Below are 23,349 nucleotides of genomic sequence, written 5' to 3'. Positions count from 1 at the left end.
TTGCACCAACACCTGCAGGCTGGGCACCACAAAGTCCCCATACACATGCGTCTACTTTGATCTTACTTGTTGTCAGCATTAGATACCAGCGGAGTTAGTGCGTCTCGGCGACAACCAAAAGACCCGCGCAGGAGACGATGCGCCCCGCGATTTGCGCGTATTTGTCTCTGCATCTTACCATTCAACATACGTATTACCAAACTCCCAAGCACGACTCTGACTATCCTGCAACTCCATCTCATATCAACCATCATAGTTCTCTGACTGGCCCCGAGTACTGTACTGCCAATGGCGTTCATTACATGTGCAACGAACCATGCCATGCTAACCTCGTTTGTAAGTATGCACGGCACCTTGTTTCCTTCCCATCTTCTTCTACTAATACCTCGGGTCGTAGGGTGATGCTCTTGAGTCCGCTGGGCTGAAGGTCCTCCGGCAAGGTACAGCGGCTTACAAAGCTCGTGATGAGTCCTACTTCTCTGTTTCGGCCCAGCTGAGCCCTGGTTTCATCGTTCAACCATTATCAGCCGCAGAGGTCTCTCTGACGGTCACAAAGTTGAAGTCAATGGGCTGTAACTGGGCTATCCGCGGCGGTGGTCATGCAACATGGGCTGGGGCCTCCAACAGTAGGTTGAATCTTTACGGCCGGTTCCCGAGTATGACACAAATTTGCTGATTGTCAAGTTGCCGATGGTGTCACCATTGATATGGGCCTAATCAAGGAGGTACAATACTCACCAGATCTGAAGATCGCGAGTATTGGTGCCGGTGCTCTCTGGCGCGACGTCTACTCCTCGCTTGAGCCTTACGGCGTGACTGCTCCAGGAGGTCGCACCTCCACCGTCGGAGTTGCCGGTTTCCTCACCGGTGGCGGCAACAACTTCTTCAGCGCCGAGGTCGGTCTCGGCTGCGACAATGTCGTGAATTTCGAAGTCGTCCTGGCCAGCGGCAAGATTGTCAATGCCAACAGGGAGACCAACTCCGATCTGCACAAGGCACTCAAGGGTGGCTCGAGCAACTTTGGTATAGTAACCCGCATCGACATGCAGACTGTTGATGTGGTAGAGATCTGGGGCGGTCAGATTGTCTACCCTCTCAGCACGACAGAGCAACACATCGCCGCCTATGTGAAGTGGGTTGACAACATTCCCAACTACACCAAGGGCTCGGCTGTCACATTCTGGGCTTACTCACCATCAGCCGGCACCGTCGTGTCAACTGCTGTCCATGATACCGCAAACACTGAGTGGGCCCCAGCTTACGACGATTTCCGGAACATTCAACCTCAAACCATGAATACGCTCCGCCACGATAGTCACCTGAATATGACGGTCGAACTCGAGGAACCGACTGGGTACCGCCAGGTCTGGTTGACTTTGACGGGAAAGAACGATGCGCGTTTCATACGTCGCGCTGTCGAAGCCCAGAGCAAGTTCATTGAGAACTGGAAGAACACCCAAGACCCTGATTTTCTCAACTACATTACCTTCCAAGCCATGCCAGCTTTGCTCTTCCGTCACTCGGTCGAGAAAGGCGGTAATGTCATCGGTATGGATCGGGAGAAGTGCAATGCAATTCTCTTCCAGATGCAGCATATGGTTCGCTCTGCAGACGCTGAGAAAGAGGCCCGTGGGCAACTTGTCGCTTTGCGAAAAGAGCTGAAGGACTACAGTGTCGCAGAAGGTATCGACGTGGAGTGGGAGTACCTGGGCTACGCGGACAGTAACCAAGATCCGCTGAGCACTTATGGCCCTGAGAATATCAAGTTGCTCAAGGAAGTTGCGGCTAAGTACGATCCAGAGCAGGTGTTTCAGAAGAGAGTTCCTGGAGGCTTCAAAATCTCCAAGGTTGCGTGAGTTTCATTCGCAACATGGATGGCCAACGTAGCCGCATGGTAGCTCAGCGCGGTGGAATGTCTGACTTCGGTCCAAGTAGCCGCCTTCCCAATGAATCAGGATACGCAAATCATATTTCACATTCGCACATTTGGTTAAAAAGCGATGCACTCGGCTCGCTCGCTCGGCGAAACTATTCGGGCCACTCGGCGGGGTTGTTCAAGTCACACATCATTGGGTTTTTGAAAATGGCCGATTGCCGCACCAAATCCATCGCACCAAGCTTAAAGTCTTGTCTTCTCTTGGATAAGTGACGGGACACTTACTCTCTATTCACGAAACATAAAGCATCGAGACCTCAAAGGTATCTCGGAGTTTCCGATCCAATATTGTTGACTTACAAGCGAAGCTCCTGGTTCGGTTGAACCACTCTTATTCCAGATTGAGCTTAGCGTCCGAAACGCAAGTCACGAACCGAACGATACGAGCGCTCCGAGCGGTGCGGAGTAACTAGACCCTCCCGTCTATTTACGGATCGCCGCCCGTGGATTCCGCGTCGTGCCCACGACCCATCACCGCCCTTCAAAAAAGTGCGACGTTGACTCCCTCTCAATCAAACATCAAGGCTGCTACTGATGATGCACTCGGTTGTCTGTGCCGGCATTTGAAAGCACGGAGGATCGCAGCCCCGAGATCGATCCGCTGTCCCGGGTCAGTACCGACAGCCAGTACGAATACTTTGAAACTTTGAAACCCTTGCGACGCACGAGTCCGATCTGGTGCCGTTCACACCCCGGGCGAATGATCGGGGGCCAAACCCGCCTGCGGCATGGAGATCATCGCGGATAGCAGCAATTTGAAGATTTCAAAGAGGCCGCACCGCAAGTCCAAGCTGGGTTGTAAGACATGCAAGCAGCGGAAGATAAAGGTTCGTCCCAACTCAGTTTTGTGTACATCCCTGCTGTGTGGCTCTGCCTCTGGTCCCCTGTTCTCTCCGAAAACACCTGGGCCTCTTGTACAGTTCGACAGCTCAGTCCATGACAACATGCGTATAGCCCTAGCATACTGACCTGTCACACCATCCAGTGCGATGAGCTGAAGCCAGCATGTCAGAACTGCGTTAGGCATCTGGTAACATGCGACTTCCTAAAGAGCCATCCAATCTCATCGCCTTTTCCAGCATTTGGCATGCACATTTCGCTACAACAAAATGCATCATCGCCAATACCATTACCGCCGCAGTTGTTGGACCCTCCGGTGGACCAAGACCTCAACTTCGTGGACTTGGAGCTGATACACAACTTCACCACTGCTGTCTACATGACATTGTCGACGGATCCGCTGGTACGCCAAATGTGGAGAGTTTCTGTGGTACGTCTGGCTCTCAAATGTGACTACGTGATGCGAACGCTGCTGTCCATATCGGCGTTACACCTGGCCCATCAACGGCCAGAACGCAAGGAGGCACTTGTGGCTAGGGCATTGTTGTACCATCGACTCGCCAGCCGTGAAGCAATGGGGTTGATGAGCAGCTTGGACGAAAGGAACGCTGAGAACCTGTTTCTCTTCTCTCTGTTGACGATATTCTTCGGTGAGTCGACTTGTTCCAGAGCCTATTAATATGCAGGAAAAGAGTCAAGAGCTGACCTTAGAGTTGTTTTTTTCAGCTCTCGCATCTGGGCGCTACCTCAAAGAATCAGCCGTCGTCTGGGAATCCGCCTTCCCAGACTGGACTTTCCTGCTCTCTGGGGCATGTTCGCTCATAAAACTCTTGAACGCGAGGATATACGACGGACCTCTGCTACCTATCATTCGGTACGCGACGGAAAGGTTCTTCACGGCCCGCGACGAGACTTCGGCACACCCAGAGAATCTCGAAAATCTCAGGAAGCTCATTGGCAGCAATTGCCGGGATGAGAACCTGTTAGATATCTACAACTACGCCATCGACGAATTACGACACCCTCTCTCGCTCGCACTGCACGGTGGCGGCCATGGCATGGATATTATGGACATGTTCATCTGGAAGTACTTCGTCGCGGAGGACTTTTTGCCCTTGCTGAAGACACCTGAGACGAACCAGGAGGCCGTTGTTATTTATGCCCACTTTTGCATTGTCTTGGGCAAACTGGAGAGCCAGTGGTGGTTGCAAGGATGGGCAAAGCATTTGATATCCCAAGCTTGGGCGTTGCTTGACGAGAGCTACAAGCCCTGGATACAGTGGCCGATGGAGGAGTTAGGGTGGGTGCCACCACAATAGTGTATTTTGACGTATTATAGAGCTCATTTCAAAGCACATTATTGAAGAACTCCCCGGTCCTTACGTCAGATATGACACCGAAGCAATCTCCGCGAACTTTTGCATTTAGGAACGGTTGCGGAGAGCATATGACCTAGATACGGAAGTACTGCTTCGTTGTTCTCTTTCCAGCCATATTTCAACAGGTCAGATAGGAGACACTAAGCGCCTACAGGCCACAAGACAATCCCGTCCGATTTCCCCCCGTATTCCCCTAAAACCGGGGCCGTCCCGGCCTTCAGCAACCAGAACGTCGGCGCCGGTACCGGTCTCCACCAGGCCGTCACAGGCCGCCCGCCAATCTCCACTTCCCGTCCAGCACGGACCCACCTTGGCAGCGGGATGACGTCGCAACCCGCAATCGAGATCCTGACCAGCTTCTTGGGTGTCACCTTCGCCCGCCCTTCATCCCACGTGTCGAAGCGCATCACTCGCAGCCTTGGTCGCATCAACCCAAGCCCGACGGTTATCTTTTGGCCAGTAGCCACATATCCACCAGTGGATAGCCAAGCCTTGCAAATTTCCAAGCGACATCCCAGACTCTCAAGATCACATTTTGGTCATTATTGGACTCTGGAACCACCATGCGTGGCGTGAGAGAGGTCTTTGATGTGGCTGCCAACTTCCAGGATTTGATGTCACCGCACCGATGATGTCTGTGCAGGGGTCAGCTCTGAGTCTCGACTGGGATCCTCCCCGGTTGCCTGGCTGCGCGGCCAGCCTATGGCATCCCGGAGCGAAGCCTCCATCACGGCCGTTATGACGTATCCACGGGCATCATCAGCCACACGCACGCACGCACGCGTTGGCGAGGAGGGATGGCGAGTGACGACTCTGACGAAGTGTGTGCGCCGGAGAGAGGGGTTTATATCAGGCCAGAGCTCTTCCGTGGTTCCTCGTCCATTTGAGGTGTTCATCTTGTTGATCCATTCTAGACTTAGTCGATACTCAGTTGAAATTCATAAACGAATAATATTACATTTCCACCGAATCTCAATATCAAAGTCCAGACAACATGGAGTGGGCAAAGCAGACGTACAACCAGCAGTACGAGAGATGGGTCCCTTGGCTCGAGGACTTCTACCTGCGATGGTTTACCAAGGACAACAAGGCTAGCTACACTACAAAGGGTAAGTAGCGTTCTATGTCACCCCGTTCTTCTTAGAAACAAACCGTAGTGGCACATCGCTAACTTGTCAACTTCCAGACACCCTCGGCAAGACCAAGGTGACCGGCGTCGAACAGGTCGACACCCTCCAAGACGGCGTCCACAACCTCGCAGCCGGCCAGGTCGGCCAAGGCGGCCTCCTCCAGCCCGTCGGCGACCTCGCCTCCAAGGAGGGCATCAACCGCGCCGAGCGCCAAGGCAAGGACGACGAGGGCGGCTACGTCCCGACCTCCGTCCCGGGCTCCAGCGCCGTCAACACCGCCGCCGGTGGCATCGCCGACGGCAGCAAGACCGTCGCCGGCACGGCTACCGACGGCGTCAAGGGCGCTGGCAGCTACGTCGGCGGCCTCTTTGGCGGCGGCAAGAAGCAGGAGCAGAAGTAAACCAGCTCGACTTCGCCATGCCGCAAGTAACTCGCAGTATGACAGTTGAGGTTGGAATTAGGGGAAAGCAGGCGTTTGTTTCATCTGTCAGGACTGTCAAATAGCATCTTTTAGTCACGATAATACCCGCTCAGTCACATGAAATGATTTTTATCAAATCCCCCTTATTTGCGGATCCTAACATGGTGACAACCGCGAGCGCGTTTCGTCTGGGGAAGCAAACATCAAGCCCAGATTCGGATGTGGCGTCCGCGGTCCGAATTGTTTGTTGGACCTACCTCTCTCCCCATGCCCCGGTCGAAAGGGGGTTTCTACCTGCTGTGCGCGTGGGTCGATCGCTGTCTTCGCCGTTTGCCTGCCCGCAATTCTGGTTGGGCGGATGCGATGCCCTGTTCCTGTTGCGTTTGCTGGGCTGGCACGGGCGCGCCGCGAGCCCGCTTCGCTTTTAAGAGTCGTTTGATTTCCCTTCTTTTTCTTTCGCACCTGTTTTCCTGTCTGGCGTGCGCGCGGTGTGTTCGCTGTCTGGTGTCTGCGTTGATTTGTTGGCGACCTGGACTGTTGTTTTTTTACCGAGATGAGTGACGAAAGAGAACGGGCCGGTCGGCTCGGCTTGCGGACCTTGACCAGGAAGACGGTTCGTTTGGTACGGAAACTGACGGGCAGGACGGATCCTGGCAAGAAGGGCCGTGGTTCGGTTGACACTGGGGTTTGGAGGGCCAGAGAGCAGCCGAGGCTCGTCGCTGGGAGTGATTCCTGGTTCACGCTTGCTTCGCCTACCGTCTGCGACGCTTCTTTCGGGGACTTCTGGATCGACGGCAAACGAGCGCAGGACGTACAAGCGCCTGAACATGGTCAGATTCAAAGCGAGTTGTTTGGGAAGCTTCCCAGGGAGATACGGGAGATGGTCTACCAGGAGCTCTGGCGCGATGCCGGGATGGGCCAGCACATCATACGCACTGAGGCCGGGTATGCTCACACCCGCTGCTTGCTCCACCGACCCGGAGACCCGGAAGAGAAGCAAGAGGGTGGTGAGCCCTGGGAGTCAATGTGGATGGTACCGGATGCCCGGGGAACGGTCCCTCTGTGGTACAAGCGGGAGATGTCGACATGGTGCGATCACTGGAAGTGCGAGGAGGCCAGAGAAGAGAACGAGATATGGAAAGATATCGCGAAGGGGTGTCGTTGCGTCAAGGTCGACACCTGGACTGCTTTCCTGCCGATGATGTTAACGTGCAAGCGGATGTAAGTGATCCATGGCCCAGACCTCCATCGTATCTCGATGATGGCAGCCATCCAACATGCTTCAGTGACTAACTAGTTCGAACAGGTATCACGAATGCGCGGCCTCGATCTACAAATCCCTCACATTCACAATAACCGACATCGCCCTCGCCACAGACATCATCAGAGCTCGAAACCTCTTCGGGACACGGCACCGGAGCCCCGCCCATCCCTTCCGCCGCATCAACCTCTCCTTCCGGCGGCACATCTACGAAGGCAGGACCTTTGAGCAATGGGTCGAATCCTGGAGCAAGATCCTCCGCCTACTCGACACGCCAGACCTCAAGTCGGTGCACCTCTGGCTAGACAGCGACGTCTTCTACGAGCGGCAGTGGCTCTCCGTGACGTCCAACGTCCTCCGCCGGATTCCGGAGGCGCTGACCCACAAAACCGCCGTCAGCCTCCCGCCGGACGGGCACCGGGACCGGGTGGTGGGGGCCGCGTGGCTGAGCGATCTGGAGCAGATCCCGCTGGCTCCCTCGCGGGGCACCACACTCGCGGAGGCGGCGGAGGAGGAGGCGAAGTGTTTCGGGGTGAGACGGCTACGGACGTGAAGCCTACGGGGGTTGGATGAGTCTAGAACCCGGGCGGGTAACTAAGAAGAGCATGTGAGGGGCATGTGATATCGGGCCCGATAGGTTGGGAGAGCTTTGCTTCAAGGTTGTGATGGGACGACGGGGCACCCGTTGATGCCGGGGCGAAGCGCGCGAAGGGCCTAGAATCTGGAGGGTCTGGAGCCAATGGACCTGTTCACTTGCCAACCTTGCTGACTGCGATGATCCTGTCACGAAGCCTCTGAGATCTCCCACCATCATGAAATCCTGCGCACGCTCACAGCCGGCGGAGGGATCCCGGTTGGACGGCTGCACACCACCTTCGGCAAACATGTATTTGACATGGCACGATTTTCAGACGCCTTTCTCGCGTGGCGGCGGAGAGAGCGAAAGTCACGGGAGGAAGCTTTGCTGTGCCTGGCATGAGTGTCTGTCCGTCAAGCTTCCAAGGCTGCACTGCACGTAAGCTTAACATCAACCACGTATGCCGTCGCTGGGCCATCGAGGTGCCGCATCGCCGCATCGGCTCCGGTGCGTCTTCGGTCTTTCTATACGTCGTCAGCCTGCGGAGCTTCCGATTTGCGCCCTGCTGGCGTGGGCTGAACCTTGGAAAAGCATGTAAAGTAACGGCGGGGAATTACTCGGGCGCGCGCGCCCACCGGATGACTGTTCACGAGTCTCAATCATCCTTTCTTGGCTTGTGGTTCAGTTGATTGTGGTTTCTTGTTCCGGTATCCGTAATGTCGTGACAACGGAAGCCGGCGGGAATGCGTTGTGTCGTGCTCATCATGCGAGAGTCATGTTGCTACCGGATACCGCGGCCCAAAGTCTAAACATTGTGTCTTCTATTACAGTCCGGGGCATGGGTGTTTAGGAGTAATTCCTCCGGAGATGACGGCTTTCTGGTAAATTGAAGCAATCATGAAGACAACGTCCGGATCGACGTAAAAGCAATCAATTGATAGATTGGTAGGCTGGCAACTCACCAAGAATGAATGGGCCCCGGCCGCCGGAGCCCAACTCAAAGGATATGTGATGAACAAGGGGCTTCCGGAGGTTCCCTTCCAGAGAGCCCACAAACGCCCGCCGAGTCTGAAGCCCGGCCGAAACGGGACCAGATGGGGCCACTTTCGACGGGACCTGAATAATCCCCGCTGTCACCTCCACGCTGCAAGCATCGTGCCATTTTCTACTCTCCGTGTCTCATTCTAAACTATTCCATGATCCATCGTCACTTTTCGAAAAGATACACCCGACTCAAAACTGCCTCAAGCATGCCGGGGAACAGCGAAGCTTGACTTGTTCGGCTCACGGCCGAGAGAGGAGGGGACGAGAAAACGGGGGCTCCATGCACGACCACGCCCAGCAGAGCGGATCCCCCAACCCGGAGGGCCCCAGGTGTCGCCGGAGTGGGACACGATATGGGTGACGAGATCGGAATCTAGATAGCTCATCGGCGGTTCTGCTCGTTATTTCGCGCGAGTCCCGGGAGTTTGCGAAAGAGAGGCTCTGCCGGGGGCCCGGGAGATGGTCTTGTTACGGTCTTTCTAGCGCTGCATATCGTACGTCTCTTTAATTCTCTAGCTTCGCACCGCCAGACGGAGGGGCGGTGCCGGTTTTGGAGCTTGCATTAGAAGGCCCTCGAAAGTCCCATGTCCATCTGCCGACTTTCTTAGTCTTTGCACCTCCAGAAACCAAGTTTTCCCATGTTCCGGAATAGCGAAGGGGGGAAATCGGGGTTAGCCTCTGCTGCGGGTGATGGGTTGTTTCGGGCGGTGTGCAGGCATCGTTCGTGGCCTAGTCGACCCGAATCGGGACGGTGCCGAAGAAGACCAAGGCTTTTGCGGTGTTTTTGTGTTGGGTGCAGCAGGCTTGCTTGCGCGCTTCAACGAGGAAACATTGCGAAGAAACAGGAAGCGAAGCTATTCGCAGTTTTCTGGGGCCCAAGTGGGGTCAAAGTTGCGTGCGTGCTTTGACAGATGTAACGCTGGCACAGGCCGAGCCCATCCTCGACCGCGCTTCATGTCGGGGCCCGATGGTACCTCGCCATCGCCTTATCTACAATGAGATAGGGCCGCCGAGGATCGAGAACATCTTCACTGCAAAAAGCAGGCTTTTCGGTGATGCATGGCCATGACTACGACTCGCCTCTGTTGGGGGCTACTCTACATTCAACTACATTCCGTCGCATACCACACCACTTGGCCCATGCTCCTGGTCTCACTCACCTCGAGTTAAGCATACCTTGTCGGCCACTAGCTCACATGAGCCCTCTCGTCTACCGGGGGAGGTGAGGGGGCTGGCTGGGTTAGGTTGGTTTTGTGTAAGTGAGAAGCGTAGAGAAGCTGCCGGATGCGGAAGCAGTTTTGCCCACTTCTCCCACGCGAGGATGGGCGGGCGTGGCTAAACCGCATCGCACTAGCGACGTCCGGGTCCGAGATGCTGGATCTCCCCATGGTAATACGAACAGGGTAGTAGTAGAAAGCTACCGGCGCGGCGGCGGTCCTATCGCCGCCATGTTTCTTTCGACCCGGGATGTTCACGAGGGTGATGGGGTCGGCGAGTCGGCGAGTAAGCGACCTACATGGAGAGCTTCCTCGCCGGAGAAGGAGACGCCAGCTCCGGGGTTGGCAGAGGCGAAGAGGTTCTCGCTCGCGGCCCCTGCGGAAAGAAAACCCCTAGTCTTGGTGGTTTTCCTCTGACACTGACATGGCACGGCCCAGAGCTGTTTCGCAGGGGCGAATCGAGAGAAGGGAAGAGGGAGGGGGTTCCCGCACGGAATGCGTCAAAATGAGTGTGCGGGTTCTGCAGCGAACTCCTTTGGTCTAACTAAAGAAAAAGGACAAGGCTGGCGCAATGCGAAGTGATCGACCCGTTCGCATTGTCTGACAGATCTGTAGTCGAAACCCGTCTTCCCAAGCGCCCACCGTCGCAGAGACTGAGAGCCGCCGTGCCTTCGCGCCGGGTTATGGGGTAGTATGTCCAACACGCACACGCTCTCATTCTACCCAGGTGGCTGGCCAGAAGACGAACAGACAGAGTTGTGGCGGTGGTGCTGTCAAAGTCGCGGATCTGGATCGCTGGTGCGGAAGACCAGGAACAAGTCTCTAGTTTGAAGGGGGGAGGGACAATTTGGCGCCCTCGTACCGGATGGGCCGTTGGACATTGCGACAATTTCTCGACAGACGCGAGATAGAGTGCGGGCGACGCGGGCTTGACTCGGGTCTCGTCATCCAACATCAGGAGCTTACGTACAATGTGTCCGTACGGCATACATACATACGATTTCCAAAGAAACTCCACGGCACCTCTGCTCAAATCTCACGATGGCTTGCGCAATGTATCCGCGACAGCGAGTGATGAGCCGAGTGCGGGGGAGCGGTAATCCCTGCGAGGCGGATTTGAGATAACCAGAAATTCCAATTGTGGCCTCGCTCGCGCCGCACGGAGATGCGACGGAGGAGCGAATACGGTGACGGGCGGTCGGTTGGCGCCGAGAGGGCAGCAGCAGGCTTTGTTGCTTTCGTTTTTGCCGCGCCGCTGGAAGCTTGGCCTTTTTTGCTCTTCGCGCTGCGCTGCTTGTCTATATCGCGCATGTTATAGAGTCCAACAAGGTGAGCCAGCTTTTTCCAGGTCCGGGGTCTCTTCTCTCTTGGACATGGAACAGGGCAACAGGGCGATAACGAGGTGGCATTATAGCCCGCCTTGACGATGCCATGACGTGCCGCTTACCACCTTCTGCCTTTACCGTTTCCTTTCACGATATGGATACCGCAATTGCGGTGCCGGGGCGGGGTTCGTTGAGTTGAGGTGAGTGATTGAGTGCTTTTCTGCATGAGATCGGCCTGGTCGCATCGTGAGGTAAAGTCGCATCCGGAGGAGGTCCTGCGACGCGCCATGGAAGTGAAAGGCAGAGAGACACAGCTGACTGAGAGTTTGGCCGCCAAGGCCCCGCCATGTTTCTTCCTCCCCTTCATGATGGGGATGTGACGGCCGACTGGGATCATTCTGATGGAGCAGAGAAAACGTACATGATGGAACCGACCCCGCCAACGTGCTTCTCTGGGGTGCTTCTACGCATGATCTGATTTGGTGGCCTTTTTCTTCCACGCCGCAACGCCGCCATGTAGCTAACCTGCCTAGCCGTATGTACTCCAGATGGGAAGGATTGTTCCCAAGCTGCAAGCAGACCGGGTACAGACTGCAAAAAGGGAGGCGCCAGCAGGCTGGAAACTCTCTTTCTGGAAGAATATATTGATTACTGCAGCGACAACGCCGCGATTGAGCCTGACAATCATGTAATCCGCATCTTGGCGGGCTTTTGCCCGGCACTTGGACATGCTGCTGCTAGTGTACATCCTTAGCTCGACCGCGCGGGGGACGATGAGGATGGAGGTTGGACATCAGCAGCTGCATTCGTGCGGTCTTTTCTTCCATGCCTTGCGCAAGCTCCGGCGAGAAGAGACGGGAAAACATGGGATAGTCTGAATCTGCCGACTTAGACTTCAGGTCTAGACTTGGCTTTCCTTCTGTCTCTCAGCTCGACAAGCGGTCTGACGGGCAAACTCTGTGCTCTTACATCGTGCCTTCAATGCTGCCAATCCAAACGCCGCCGCCAAACCCCCCCCCCGCGCGCGCAAACCTGTTCTTGGAAAAGCTCCCCCCGTCGAAGTGCCATCGGAGCAATAAGGGCGCCCATCCTTGACCAGCTGGGATGACGAGCGAGCCACATGGAACGATTGGACCGCCTCTATCGCAACGTCGTGCGTGCTTGGGTAGCTGGCCTCTGGGGATTTGTTGCCGCGCCGAGACATGCTGCAGCCTCTTCAGCCCTCGGGCCTCGTGGCAGCATCTCGCAGCAGGAGGAGCACGAAGGCTTTTCCTCGGGGAAGGGGGCGAATGCGACGTCGGGGTAGGTACTTACACCGCGCTGCTGTAAGTCGACAGCATACAGGTCTGCTGTCGTGGCGGGCGCTCGACGTGGTGTCGTCTACGGGATTGACCCGTCAGGCTGAGATGAAGTCCATCGCCATTGAATCAATGACGTGATGGAGGAGAAAATGGAAATTGGCAGATTCGATGGTTCTCCGGAACGCCGCGCTGCGAGATTGCTCGGGCGCCGGACATTCGATAGACACGGCGCCGAGTCCACCTGGCGTCGGGTTAGCCACATCAAACGGAGGAGCTTGGAAGCTTGGGGTAGGGACAGAGCTGTAGCTCTCCTAGCTCATGTAGCTCTCGTCTTCTTTGTTCGTCGTCGTCGATGCCGGCGACCTGCCAAGCTGCGAAGGACGAAAAGGCATGCAACCCCAAGAATGCCCAGTTCGCTAGCGCGGGACGACGACGATGCAGCGCCCTGTCCTATCGCATCTTCCTGCCACCCTGCGTGGGCAAAGATTCTCTCTGTCTCCGCGGACCAGTAAGACGTCGTCGACTGCAAATAAGGTCGACTGGGCAGGTGGTGCTGCAACCCTGGGATTGGATACGGTACCCTTTCCGGCATGTAGCTACCTCGGTGGATGAGGGGAAGGTTTGGATGGGAATGCGGGCTGGGGTAGGCGTCGTTTTGAGTTATCGTGGCTTGTCCTCAAACGGGTGATGAAATTCAATGGCGTTTTGTTACGGGTTTTCTTTCCGCGCGCGTGAAAACCATGGGGGATGTTTCGCCTCAACCCACGGAGTCTTACCTGCTTCAGCTCAAGGGTAGCCTCCACGATGGAGGCATGTTTGACTCAGCTACCTGAGCTAGCTAGCTCTCCGTTCCATTGCAGGCACAGCTCAGCTTTCGTGGCTTACAACCCGAGATCGCAGAACAGCGGCTGCAGCTTGCCGTCAAGAGCCCGCATGGATCGTCGACGCAAGAAGCGACCAGCCGCTTTCTTTCTTTCTTTCTTTCTTTGCCGTCTCTTCCCCAGATTCGCCGCCAGCTCTGTGTGCTTGCTTGCAGCGAGAAGGGGGAAAAAAAACGCCATGGTCCGTTCCCAGACGGAAGAGCAAGCAAGGCGTCTGCGGGAGGCAAGGAAGCGCGGGCTTTTCTCAGGCGCACAAGTGTCTGATCGGGTCGCAGCCGCACGATGCAGTGTAGCAAAACGGACACCAAGGCAAGGCGGCCCAGCTGCGTACCAAAACCGTGCCGGATCATCACGGGCTTCTGCGGCTGGCGGGCGTCTGTGAAACGGAGTCTGCTGTGCTACTACTACTACTACTACTACATGGGCGGAAAAAAAAAAAAACCTGCTTGGGTGCGCACGTACTGGCGGGATCGGAGAGGACGGACGGACGGGGGATGGATGGATGGATGAGGATTCAGGGCTGCTTCAGGACGGGCGTCGTCTGACGGGTTTGTCACTGCGAAACGGGTTTGGGAAGTGTGAAGGGGTGTTTGGCAGATTGGGGGCACGGAGCAGCGGTTTGGACGATGTCTGGTTGATAGTTTGCAGGTTGACCAGGCGGGCGGGCGCACTTGGGCGGCGATGCGGATATCACGGGGTCACTCACGGTTTGGTACGATCTCGGGCGGGTTGACAGACGATAGGCACAATGTTGTAGAGGAGCGTTGGTGTTTGGCTTTGTGTCGCTGTGTTGGTGTGCCTTACATGTAACGCCGACCCAGGTCGCCTTATCTGACCTCACCTATTCGTACCTTTTCTTACTAGACTATTCTGAGCAAGACTCCGGATGTCACCGCAATATAGACGAAGCGGCGTTGACTGAGAAGGGAGCTGTAAAGAAGCAGGACGCCAAAAAAGCCAAGTTTCTGCCCTTGTCTCGACTTCATGTCTCTCCATTCCAAGCATCTGGAGGTAATCTTTTGGCGCATGAAGGGGGGAAGCACATCATCTCGGGCCCGTCGCACGAAGTATCGACGTTTCGAGTTCCCTTCCGTTGTTCCCGTGTAATTGAAGTGCTGTCGAGCGGGAAGGGAGACCATCTGGCACGAACAAGCGAACGAACGGACCAGAGATGCGTGTACCGACGTGCAACGCGGGGGGGGGGAGGGGGACTACAAGCATCACATCACATCACAGCTCACAGCACGGTACGCACAGGTTGGCTGAACCATGTCTCTCGGGTCGCCTACCGGCCGGGGGCAGCGCAAAGGAATGCTGACGCCGCCTCTTGGTGATGGATGTCTGCCATCTAAGCGAACCGGCCGAGAGAAGGGCGAGGGATGGGGGGCAAAACCACGGATGTCATTCGCCTTTGGATTCAATGCTCCAGCGCGGGGCCGCCACGTCCGGAGGTCTGGGTAACGGGGGGCGGAAGGGGGAAGGGCAGCAAAAACCTTGGAACGGTCGACGCTTTGCTGGAGCCACAGGGCTGGGTGGGACGGTTCTTAACGGCGGCGTGATATTGGGATGATTCCTTGGATACAGACGACACACGTCAGAGATCGCTGGCGTTGATATCATGTGCTGATATCATGTGTTGAACGGCAGGATATTGGACGCTGCACCGCAAACAGGACGGTGATGTCTGGTCCGGAAGGCGATGGGGAGGTTTAGTGTGGGAATAAGGCCGCAGAGGTCTTGTCCGGAGGGCCAAGAGGCTTGAACTCGGAGGACGGCCGGGGCGTGGGGCTCTTGGCGGTTGAGCCGTGGCGGGGATTTAGTCTTGGAGGCAACTTTTTTTTTTCTTTTGGTGTTTCTCTTCCAAGGAGCTTTCTGATATCGCCTCCCAAGATCAGCCCCTTCGGCCCGTCTCCATATGAACACCCTCGAAAGCTGCGATGTTGGCCAGGGGTAGTGTTGCGAACTCTCACCGGAAAACGCATCCTTCCCCCACCTTGGACCTGGGAAAGGGAAAAAGTGTTCCTGTGGGGTCATGGAGATGGAAGGAATGGAGACGGACGGTCGTGGGCGAGGCGAAAGTGATAAACGCCAGCGGAGGCGGACTTCGGAAACGGGATTATGTTTTTTTGTGGGATTTTATTTTTTTTACGGAGGCGCTTTTTGCCTGCCTTGCATATCGTGACCCCGGCGGACACTATCCCGTGTCTGGTGTTTAGCTGTGGAGTGCATGCACGTAAGGCGAGACGGCCGGACATGTAGAGATGGGCTGAGGCTCTGGATGGGATCGGGATCCATGTCAGGCGGCCGCTGGACGGATTTCTTCACCGTGATGTTCGATGGGGGATGGCTATCATGCCGTTTTGGATGTCGAAAGACGGCAATGTTGAGACGGCGGTGGGGATTTTGGGCTTGTGTGATGGGGGATTGTGATATTGGATATTGGCATGCATTGGCGCTGCACTGCGAGGCTGCGTACATACTGTAGCATACATAGATACACATGTTTGGGGCGCGTGTTGCTGATGCTGCAGTCACTTTTGCATTTCCAACTGTGCCTCTCTCTCTCTGTATCTTCCCCACAGTACATGCAAACCACGGACTAGGGGGGGTTTGATGGGAAGGGGGGAGGTCGCAAACATGAGATTCTGCAGCCGTTGATGCGTTTTCCTGTGTCATGCCCAGAGAAGTCGACCGAGGCTTCGCTGGCCCCCAACATCTTTTCTCTACCAGAGACCAACCGAGAAGGGGCATTACACACACCGAGGGAGGAAACAAGAAAAAAGGTCATGCGCAGGACCATTCGTGGTAACAATAACCCCCGCGTCAGAGATGGATGATCTGAGGTGAGGGACGACGGACAGTTGTCATCTGTCACATCAGACCAGCCAGCACTCAGCGTCCGCCGGGGAGAAGCCGGACGATTGCCGCGCATCTTACATCACATTTCGACATTGCGACGAAGCTGCCTACCCCCTCTGTTGATGCTCGGTATGCGTGGCAACATGACGGTTCCCTGTTGGGTTGACGCGATGCTGGCTGCGCGCTCGGCAGTCACGACTCGGTGAGAGCAACGAGGACCAACAAGAAAGGACATGTCGATCGCATTGTCCCCTTGCGTTTTGCCTGCCGGGGAAATACCATACATACATACATACATACAATGGCCCACGCGAGACAAGGGGGATTGTCTGCAGGAGGATTCAAAGGGCGGCCATCGCAAAAAAACCGGTAACAGACAAAAAGGCATCACCGATCCGATCTCACGGCCCCCAAAACAGGGAAAGACGGGAGGATGGATGAGGTAAAGGCTAGGAACAGGACGACCAGAAACAGGGACCAGCGACGGAGACGGGGTGGTGCAAGGAAGGGGGTCACGGAGTACAGGCAGGGCCAGGGACAGGCACGGCGCAAGGCGGGAAAGAAACTGGATATCGATGATGAAAAAGGGCAGAAAAAAAGGCCCTGGAGATCATTGTGTCCCGTACATCCAACCGGGTTGGGAAGATCACTGACTGATCGGCTTCTTTGTGTGTGTTCGTGTACGCGCCGGAGACCTTGCCATTGTCAGTAGACGGCGCGAGCGGCAACTGTCAACGCCTGCTAGAGCCTGCTAGAGCACGCCTGGAGAAGGGAGGAGGGGGGGCATTACATCAACGGGTGTGGGCGGAGGGCGGTGATTGGCCTGGTAGCGTGTTGATTGTCACGGCGTCCCGCGTGGGTTTATTTTTTTAATGGGGTTTGTTGGTGTGGTGGTTTGGTTTGGTTCGGTTCGGTTCCTGGTTTCGCGTCTACGTCGTGTTGAACGGCTGGTGAACTTGGCTTGGTTCCTTTGGTGGCTGACGCTACGGCGGCACGGGAGTGCGACGGTGTGTGGGATTTCCTCGGTGGATTATATCACGATCGATCGAGATGAGAGGCAGGTTTGAATCTTGAATTTTTTGCATTATGCTTGCGTTTCGGCAAAAGGGGGGAGATGATGGATGATGGATGATGATGATGGCGGCTGTTGTTAGTTGCTTGGTTCAGGAGAAGCAGAGGCAGTGAGTTCCATCAGTCTCTGAAGAACGGCCCGTCCGGAAGCTCGGGCCCTGACGGGCGTTTACGTGCAGATTGTGTCCTGTTCTAGTGAAAGCATGTTGGCTGGGAACGGGGACACAGGTGCGCGGCGAGGCTGGGATGGGATGTGAGGTGGTGTCTCGCATGGTGTGTATGTGTGTGTGGTGTGCGATTCCATTCCCGTTGTCAGGCAAGTGGTGAGAGTACGCCAGCAAGGCGACGACGACAGCCGGCCGCAGCGCCGCAGACTGACGGTTGGAGTGGAGGCAGAGAGAGAGAAGACTCCACGCCCAATGATCCGACTTCAAGGGCCACGATGATGGAGATGTGGACTGGGCGAGAGAAGGCTACGGCGGCAGACGACCAATGGAGGCGGAGAGGCAGAGCACACGTTTTTTTTTTTTTGCATGCTAGTGCGGGACAGCGAGTGAGAGACAGACACACACACGCAGAGACAGAGACATAGACACAGAGAGACGGAGAGAGCGCGAAGAGAGACTGAGACTCATCAGCCAGACAGAAGACAGAAGACAGAGACACAGAGACCAGAGAAACGGAGCCAGACAGACACCACCACCCACCAAGAGCTGCCCCGGGCGCATGCAACGTTGGACCGGGGCCCTTGTCACCCTGTCACCTCGTTCTTGGCTTGCCCTTTTCCAGTCCTGGTGTCGGCCAGGACAGCACCCAGCTGCTGGCCTGTCCCCTGCCCACGGCCCTGTCCCTGTCTTGTGTGTGTGTGTGTGGCCCCCATCCCCCCTGCCCTGCTGCTCTCTTCCATCCCACTCTTTTTCTCTCTTAGTCTCTCTCGCCGATCTTAGTGGCGGAGAGGGAGCGAGACAGGGCGGGTTGTTCTTGGTGCTTTCTGGGTGTTGTTCAATCGTCACAATTCCGTCTTTTGGGGGTCCCCTCTTTCTGCATGGCATTGGCATTGTCGTCCTATTCGAATCTGACGCGGGCATCTTTGGGTGTATTGCATTGTATTGTATTGTACATAGTCAATGTAGAACAGGATGCTCGTCACTTGTTCCTGGCGGGTGTTGTTGTTGTTGTTGTTGCCGTGTGTCTCTTCTTATGCGAGGCGTTGTGTGTCTTGTCTCTGCCGTGCCTTATCTCTGCAAGATCAGAAACAACAACAACAATAACAACAAAACAAGACGGCGTAGGTCGGCCATCTTTCTCTGCACCCTTCTCCCTCGACGGTGATCATTGTTCCCCTCAAACCCTTTGAAGTCGGTCAGTCGGTCCCTTGCGGCGCTGCCACTATCGACGAGACGTGCGTGGGGAGGCATCATCCCTCAAGGGCATGATTGAGATCATCTTCAGCTGCTGGGGGCCCGTATCTTCAACTCCAGCTGTTTTTAGCACCAGTTCTTTCTCTTCCCCGTCTACGGTCTACTACGTTAGCGGCTGCTGCTACACTACTGTATATCCGTACATAGTATGTATATGATCGGTGTGCTCCACTGAGGGTCCTCGTCTGTCCGTCGCTCAGCGTCCCCCTGCCTGGTTCGCCCTAGCCGCCTCTGAAGGTTCGACGGACACGAGCACACGTTGGAAGAAGCCCGAGAGAGACGAAGCGAACGGGACGGTGCCAGAGCAGAGCAGAGCAAACGCACGCATCACCCTCGATCTCTCCTCCGGCTGAGCTGAGCTGCCTCCCGCTAGGGCGGGCTTGCAATAGCGCGACAGGCGGGCTTGGGTTTGGGGTCATGGCACCAGAGGCGTCAGATTGATTTCTCGGGTCTTCAAAGTCAAGTGAAGGCAAGGGGGCCCGACGTAATCAATCCGTCCCGCCGGGTTCCCTCAGCGTTCTTCGTGGAGAGCGAGAGGAAGAGGGTGTGGCTTGGCTTTTGGAGTGTCGAGGGTGTTGCTCGTTGCTCTGTCGGGCTTCCCGACTGCTTCACTCCACCAGCTCGCCCACCGTCTCCAGTACCTCTTCTGACGCAAGTACCTTACCTTACGGATACCCTGACTGAGTTGACTGAGTGCTGCAGCTCAGCTGTGAGGTGTGTGTATGTATGTGTGTCCATGTGTGTGTGTCCATGTATGTGCTGCCCAGCCTTCCTTTCGAAAGGTTCCCTGCGGTGCGGTGCTCTGCAGTGCGGTTAGGTACCTCGGGCCCGCTAACGCTAAGGCTAAGGTACCTCCAGCAGGGCAGGGCAGGTACCTGCTCAGGGTACCTTATGGGGGGGGGGGGGGAACTCAACAATTCGCCCGCCTTACTCGCCGAGCCTGAACCCGCCCGAAGCAGAAACCTGAAGCTGCCCGCTGCCCGGGCTGAACCTGAGAGAACTTGAGAGACAGCAGCCAGGGCCACTCAATACTAATAACCTGCGCCGGCCCGACACCTTTTCTACCTCTTCCTTCCCCTCCTCCTCCTCCTCCCACCAACATCATCACCACCTCTCTTCTTCACCACCACCACCACCACCACCACCACCTTCGCCTTCCTTCCCTCCCCCTCTCAACAGGCGACACCACCAGTCAACCTGGATCGCCCGGGAAGGAAGAATTACCGCCGTCAACATCGACACCGACATTAATTACCCACACCCTCTGGTAGCGAGTGGCAGCATCCAGTCTGCCCGCAGAGGTGACCACCTCCAAAACACCACGAACAACATCACCACCACACCTTGACCTCAAGGCCCTGAGGGGGGAACCACCGCCACAATGTTGGACCCGTCGGCGAGTCGGCGCCAGCAGCCCATGGACTCGTCCGCCGTCTACTCCCACTCCCGCACCCGCACCGTCTCCTCAAATACCTTCCCCGTCGCCATCCAGAGCCCGACGCCAATGCACCTCGCCCAGGCTCCCCAACAACACTCCCGCCGCTCGCCCTCCGTCAACACCTTCAGCACCACCTCGAGCGTGCCCCCTCCCGCCGCCTACCGCACCTCCCCCACGACAGACCTCCGCCGCTCCACCTCCTCACGATCAGGCGGCGGCTCCCCGCAACCCACCGGCTACGTCGCCCTGCTCCGCAAGCAGAAGGCCACCGTCTGGTGCGACCGCGCCCAGTACGAAGACCCTCGCCTGCTCGCCCAGCAGCGTGCCGCCAAGATGCGGGCCACCCTCGAGGTCATCGGCGGCCAGCGCCACTCCTCCGGCCTCTCCGCCCCCTCCGGACGCACCAGCACCGGCATCTCTGCTACCGGCAAGGTCGCCGCCAAGATCCGTCACCACGGCAAGCCCGCCGTCGTCGGCTACGCCCCGGGCGACCACCACGTCGGCGTCGGCGGCGTCCCCATGCGTCTCTCCGCCACAGAGGTCGAGGGCGAGGACTCGGACGAGGACGATGCTCGCCTGCACCACCGCCGCACCGGTAGCAGCGGCCGCAGCAGTCTCGCGAGCCGTCGCGGCCCCGGCTACAGGTCCTCGGGCGGCTTAGGCAGCGGCAGTGGACGCAGGTGGAGCCCCGGCGACACTCCCGAGAGGACCGGCAGCCTCGTCGAGGAGAAGCAGGAGGAGACCCTGGGCGACAACGCGAGCGGCAGGGCCATGACCACCGGCTCGTCCGGCAGCAGCGCCGAGAGGGCCGACAACCTGGGCGAGCTGAACATGAACACCAACGCCGCCAGGCTCGCCAGCAACTCGCTCATGCACCAGACCGTCACCCGCGAGAAGAGCGTCAAGGGCGCCGACGATCTCCGTAGGAGGGGAAGCGTCGACGAGCGCACTTCGACGCTTACGGGAGGCCGTCTTTACATTGCCAACCCCGATTAACACCTCTTTCACATACCCGAACGAGCTCGAACACACACGATGAGAGGCCCTCGACGGGCCACCCTCGGAAGAACCGAACTCGAAAATTTCCTATTACCTGTTCTTGTACGAGTGCTTCGTCGAGCAATACACACACACACGGTCGTTTGGGGGGGGGGGGGGGGGGGGGGGGGAGTGGGAGACCACCGTTTTCTTTCCTACTATCAAAACCTGCATCACATCGGCGTTTTCCTGGATTTTGTCTTGTTTTTTTTTACTTTTGGGTGGGATGATACCATACAGAGGCCATCCTGAGATCACACACACTCGGGGTTGGATTCCATTGTCTCGAGATTCTCAAAACTCCTCGTCTTTTTTCTCCTGTTTTCCTCACTACGATCGCTACCCACGGGTTTCTTTCCGCGTGTCTGTATTTTTTTGTCCTGGTTTTATGTTTCCCGAGTACGCGGTCTACTCCTCACACTTTGATGGTTCCCCTGTTCGGGGGCCATCCTCTAATCTGCGGGCAAGACAAAACAGTGAGGGGACGGATGGAGCGGATTTTGGTGGCGGAAGATAAAAAGCACACGCTGGTTGCGAAGGGAGGAGGATGATACCACATGTTCAGAGACAACCCCCGGATGAACGGAGAGGGGGGGCGATGTCTGGGGAGGAGAAGTGAGACAAGACAGACGGAGCTTGAAATGCTCGAATATGAAAAGCCATTCTTGGGCACATGGCGAAAAACAACCTTTCCTGGAGCATTTTGTGACAATTCCCGCCACGCAGTGAGAATGTGAAGTTGACCTCTGGTCGAGGTCTTTCAGCAAGCAGCACGAATTCGGTTGAAGAGGCAGCAGGTAGTCTTGCCTGTGACGGGGGGAGAAGAAGCTACGCCAGCTGAGTCGTCGAGGTGGTTGTCTCTGAAGCTAAGGTAATGCGACATCGAGCTTGACCAACCAGCTAGCTGCATCGCCGTTCCCGAACGTTTATTTGCTCACTTGCTTGCTTCCAGGGTACAGCTCTCTCTCTCCACGTCCGAGGCCCTGTACGGATAGCTAAACAAATCCCCCGCCGCTTGTCTCGCTATAATTCTTGACAGGTGACGAAGGATGAACCCTTCCCGGGCAATACCACCAATGCCACCTGCCGTCTCCCCGTTGCGTTGGTTTCGAGTCAAGCGTCATATCTGGGGCGACCTTCGTATGTAGGATCTACGAATGGGATAGCATGTGGGTTTGGTGAAGTTGGAGCAGAGAGCCGCTTGCAGTGCTACGCTTCTTGAGCGGCTAGTGCTGGTTGGGTTGATAGGTAGTTTTCTACGGTGTAGACTAGGAACGGTCTGCTGCTTTTTTTGTTCCAAACATAGTACACTTTTGACAGCGGACTGCCAAACACGACGTCGCGACGGGGCTGCCGTATGGTATGGTGGACTGAGAAGCTGTTGTAACGCTGCGACGGCGTCTTTGGAGGTGCTGCTGGGAGTGCGACCTTGCCGGAACTTACATGGTGAGCAGGTTTGCGGCTCGGGGTGAACTCCGAGCTGGCGGCCTTACTTTCTTTTTGGGAGTTGTGTCTTTTTAGACTTTCTTGTGGCGCGTTTGGGTGAGGTGAGATTGATGAGTGTTTCTGTAACGCCGTTTGGGGTGGTGGTGTTCTTCTGTCTCTAGAGGGGGAATACGAAGGTGTGAGACTGTAGATCACGACGATGGGACGTTGGGGGGAGCTTGGGGGGGTGATGGATCTCCGTCTTCTGCCTTGGTTGAAGGTGCCGAAGTTACGACAAGATCACCGGTTGTGGTAATGGCGCAGCAAAGTAAAGAAAGAGGGAGTTCTGCAATCGTCGTGCATGGCAATCAGATCCCCCATGGACGAACATCCCCATCCATCGTCCAGCCACCCATTCCCGACACCGTGGGATAGAACATGCACGCCCCGTCACATCATTTAGGGTTCTGTGCGTGCTTGCGTCGGGCATGAACTTGGTGCGGCGGCGGCGGCGGCGGAAAGGGAAGCTGTCGATCATCTCGTGTTGCCCGCGAGACGGGACCCCTTTCGAGAGCGGAATGCAGTTGGACCCCTAAGAAAGGCGGCATCATATGTGGCTCCCGTGTCTCTCTCGGGGCGGACGATGGGGGAGCAGTTGGCCAGGGACTGCCCGCTAGGGGGGATATGGCATCATGATGTAACGTTCTGACTTGCGCCAAGGGCTGGGACCAATTTTGGCAGCACCGGAGGTGTGGGGACTTTGCGTTATTGGTTTCCGCGTGTTC

At 56.5% G+C, this 23,349-nt stretch overlaps 5 protein-coding genes across 5 annotated transcripts; all 5 read left to right on the top strand.

Annotated features, from left to right (window-relative positions):
• Positions 1–321: 321 nt before the first annotated feature.
• Positions 322–1,856, top strand: CGGC5_v002957 (Bifunctional solanapyrone synthase; the record flags this gene model as incomplete). The annotated part of the gene is made up of 3 exons (XM_032031875.1): positions 322–336; positions 398–626; positions 685–1,856. The coding sequence occupies 3 exons, from the start codon at positions 322–324 to the stop codon at positions 1,854–1,856; spliced, it is 1,416 nt and encodes a 471-aa protein (XP_031888821.1).
• Positions 1,857–2,664: 808 nt separating this feature from the next.
• Positions 2,665–4,095, top strand: CGGC5_v002956 (Sterol regulatory element-binding protein ECM22; the record flags this gene model as incomplete). Its single annotated transcript, XM_032031874.1, has 4 exons — positions 2,665–2,763; positions 2,922–2,943; positions 3,016–3,426; positions 3,503–4,095. The coding sequence occupies 4 exons, from the start codon at positions 2,665–2,667 to the stop codon at positions 4,093–4,095; spliced, it is 1,125 nt and encodes a 374-aa protein (XP_031888790.1).
• A 1,054-nt stretch (positions 4,096–5,149) lies between these two features.
• Positions 5,150–5,685, top strand: CGGC5_v002955 (uncharacterized protein; the record flags this gene model as incomplete). The annotated part of the gene is made up of 2 exons (XM_032031873.1): positions 5,150–5,264; positions 5,342–5,685. The coding sequence occupies 2 exons, from the start codon at positions 5,150–5,152 to the stop codon at positions 5,683–5,685; spliced, it is 459 nt and encodes a 152-aa protein (XP_031888823.1).
• Positions 5,686–6,259: 574 nt separating this feature from the next.
• Positions 6,260–7,520, top strand: CGGC5_v002954 (uncharacterized protein; the record flags this gene model as incomplete). Its single annotated transcript, XM_032031872.1, has 2 exons — positions 6,260–6,927; positions 7,013–7,520. The coding sequence occupies 2 exons, from the start codon at positions 6,260–6,262 to the stop codon at positions 7,518–7,520; spliced, it is 1,176 nt and encodes a 391-aa protein (XP_031888800.1).
• A 12,524-nt stretch (positions 7,521–20,044) lies between these two features.
• Positions 20,045–21,097, top strand: CGGC5_v002953 (uncharacterized protein; the record flags this gene model as incomplete). Its single annotated transcript, XM_032031868.1, has 1 exon — positions 20,045–21,097. The coding sequence occupies one exon, from the start codon at positions 20,045–20,047 to the stop codon at positions 21,095–21,097; it is 1,053 nt and encodes a 350-aa protein (XP_031888708.1).
• Positions 21,098–23,349: the final 2,252 nt, after the last annotated feature.

The sequence above is a fragment of the Colletotrichum fructicola genome (assembly GCF_000319635.2).
Source record: "Colletotrichum fructicola Nara gc5 chromosome Unknown KSG_Nara_v1_contig02, whole genome shotgun sequence".
Taxonomy (NCBI): domain Eukaryota; kingdom Fungi; phylum Ascomycota; class Sordariomycetes; order Glomerellales; family Glomerellaceae; genus Colletotrichum; species Colletotrichum fructicola.
The sequence above is the reverse complement of the archived record's forward strand: the minus strand, read 5'-3'. Positions and strand labels throughout refer to the sequence as shown.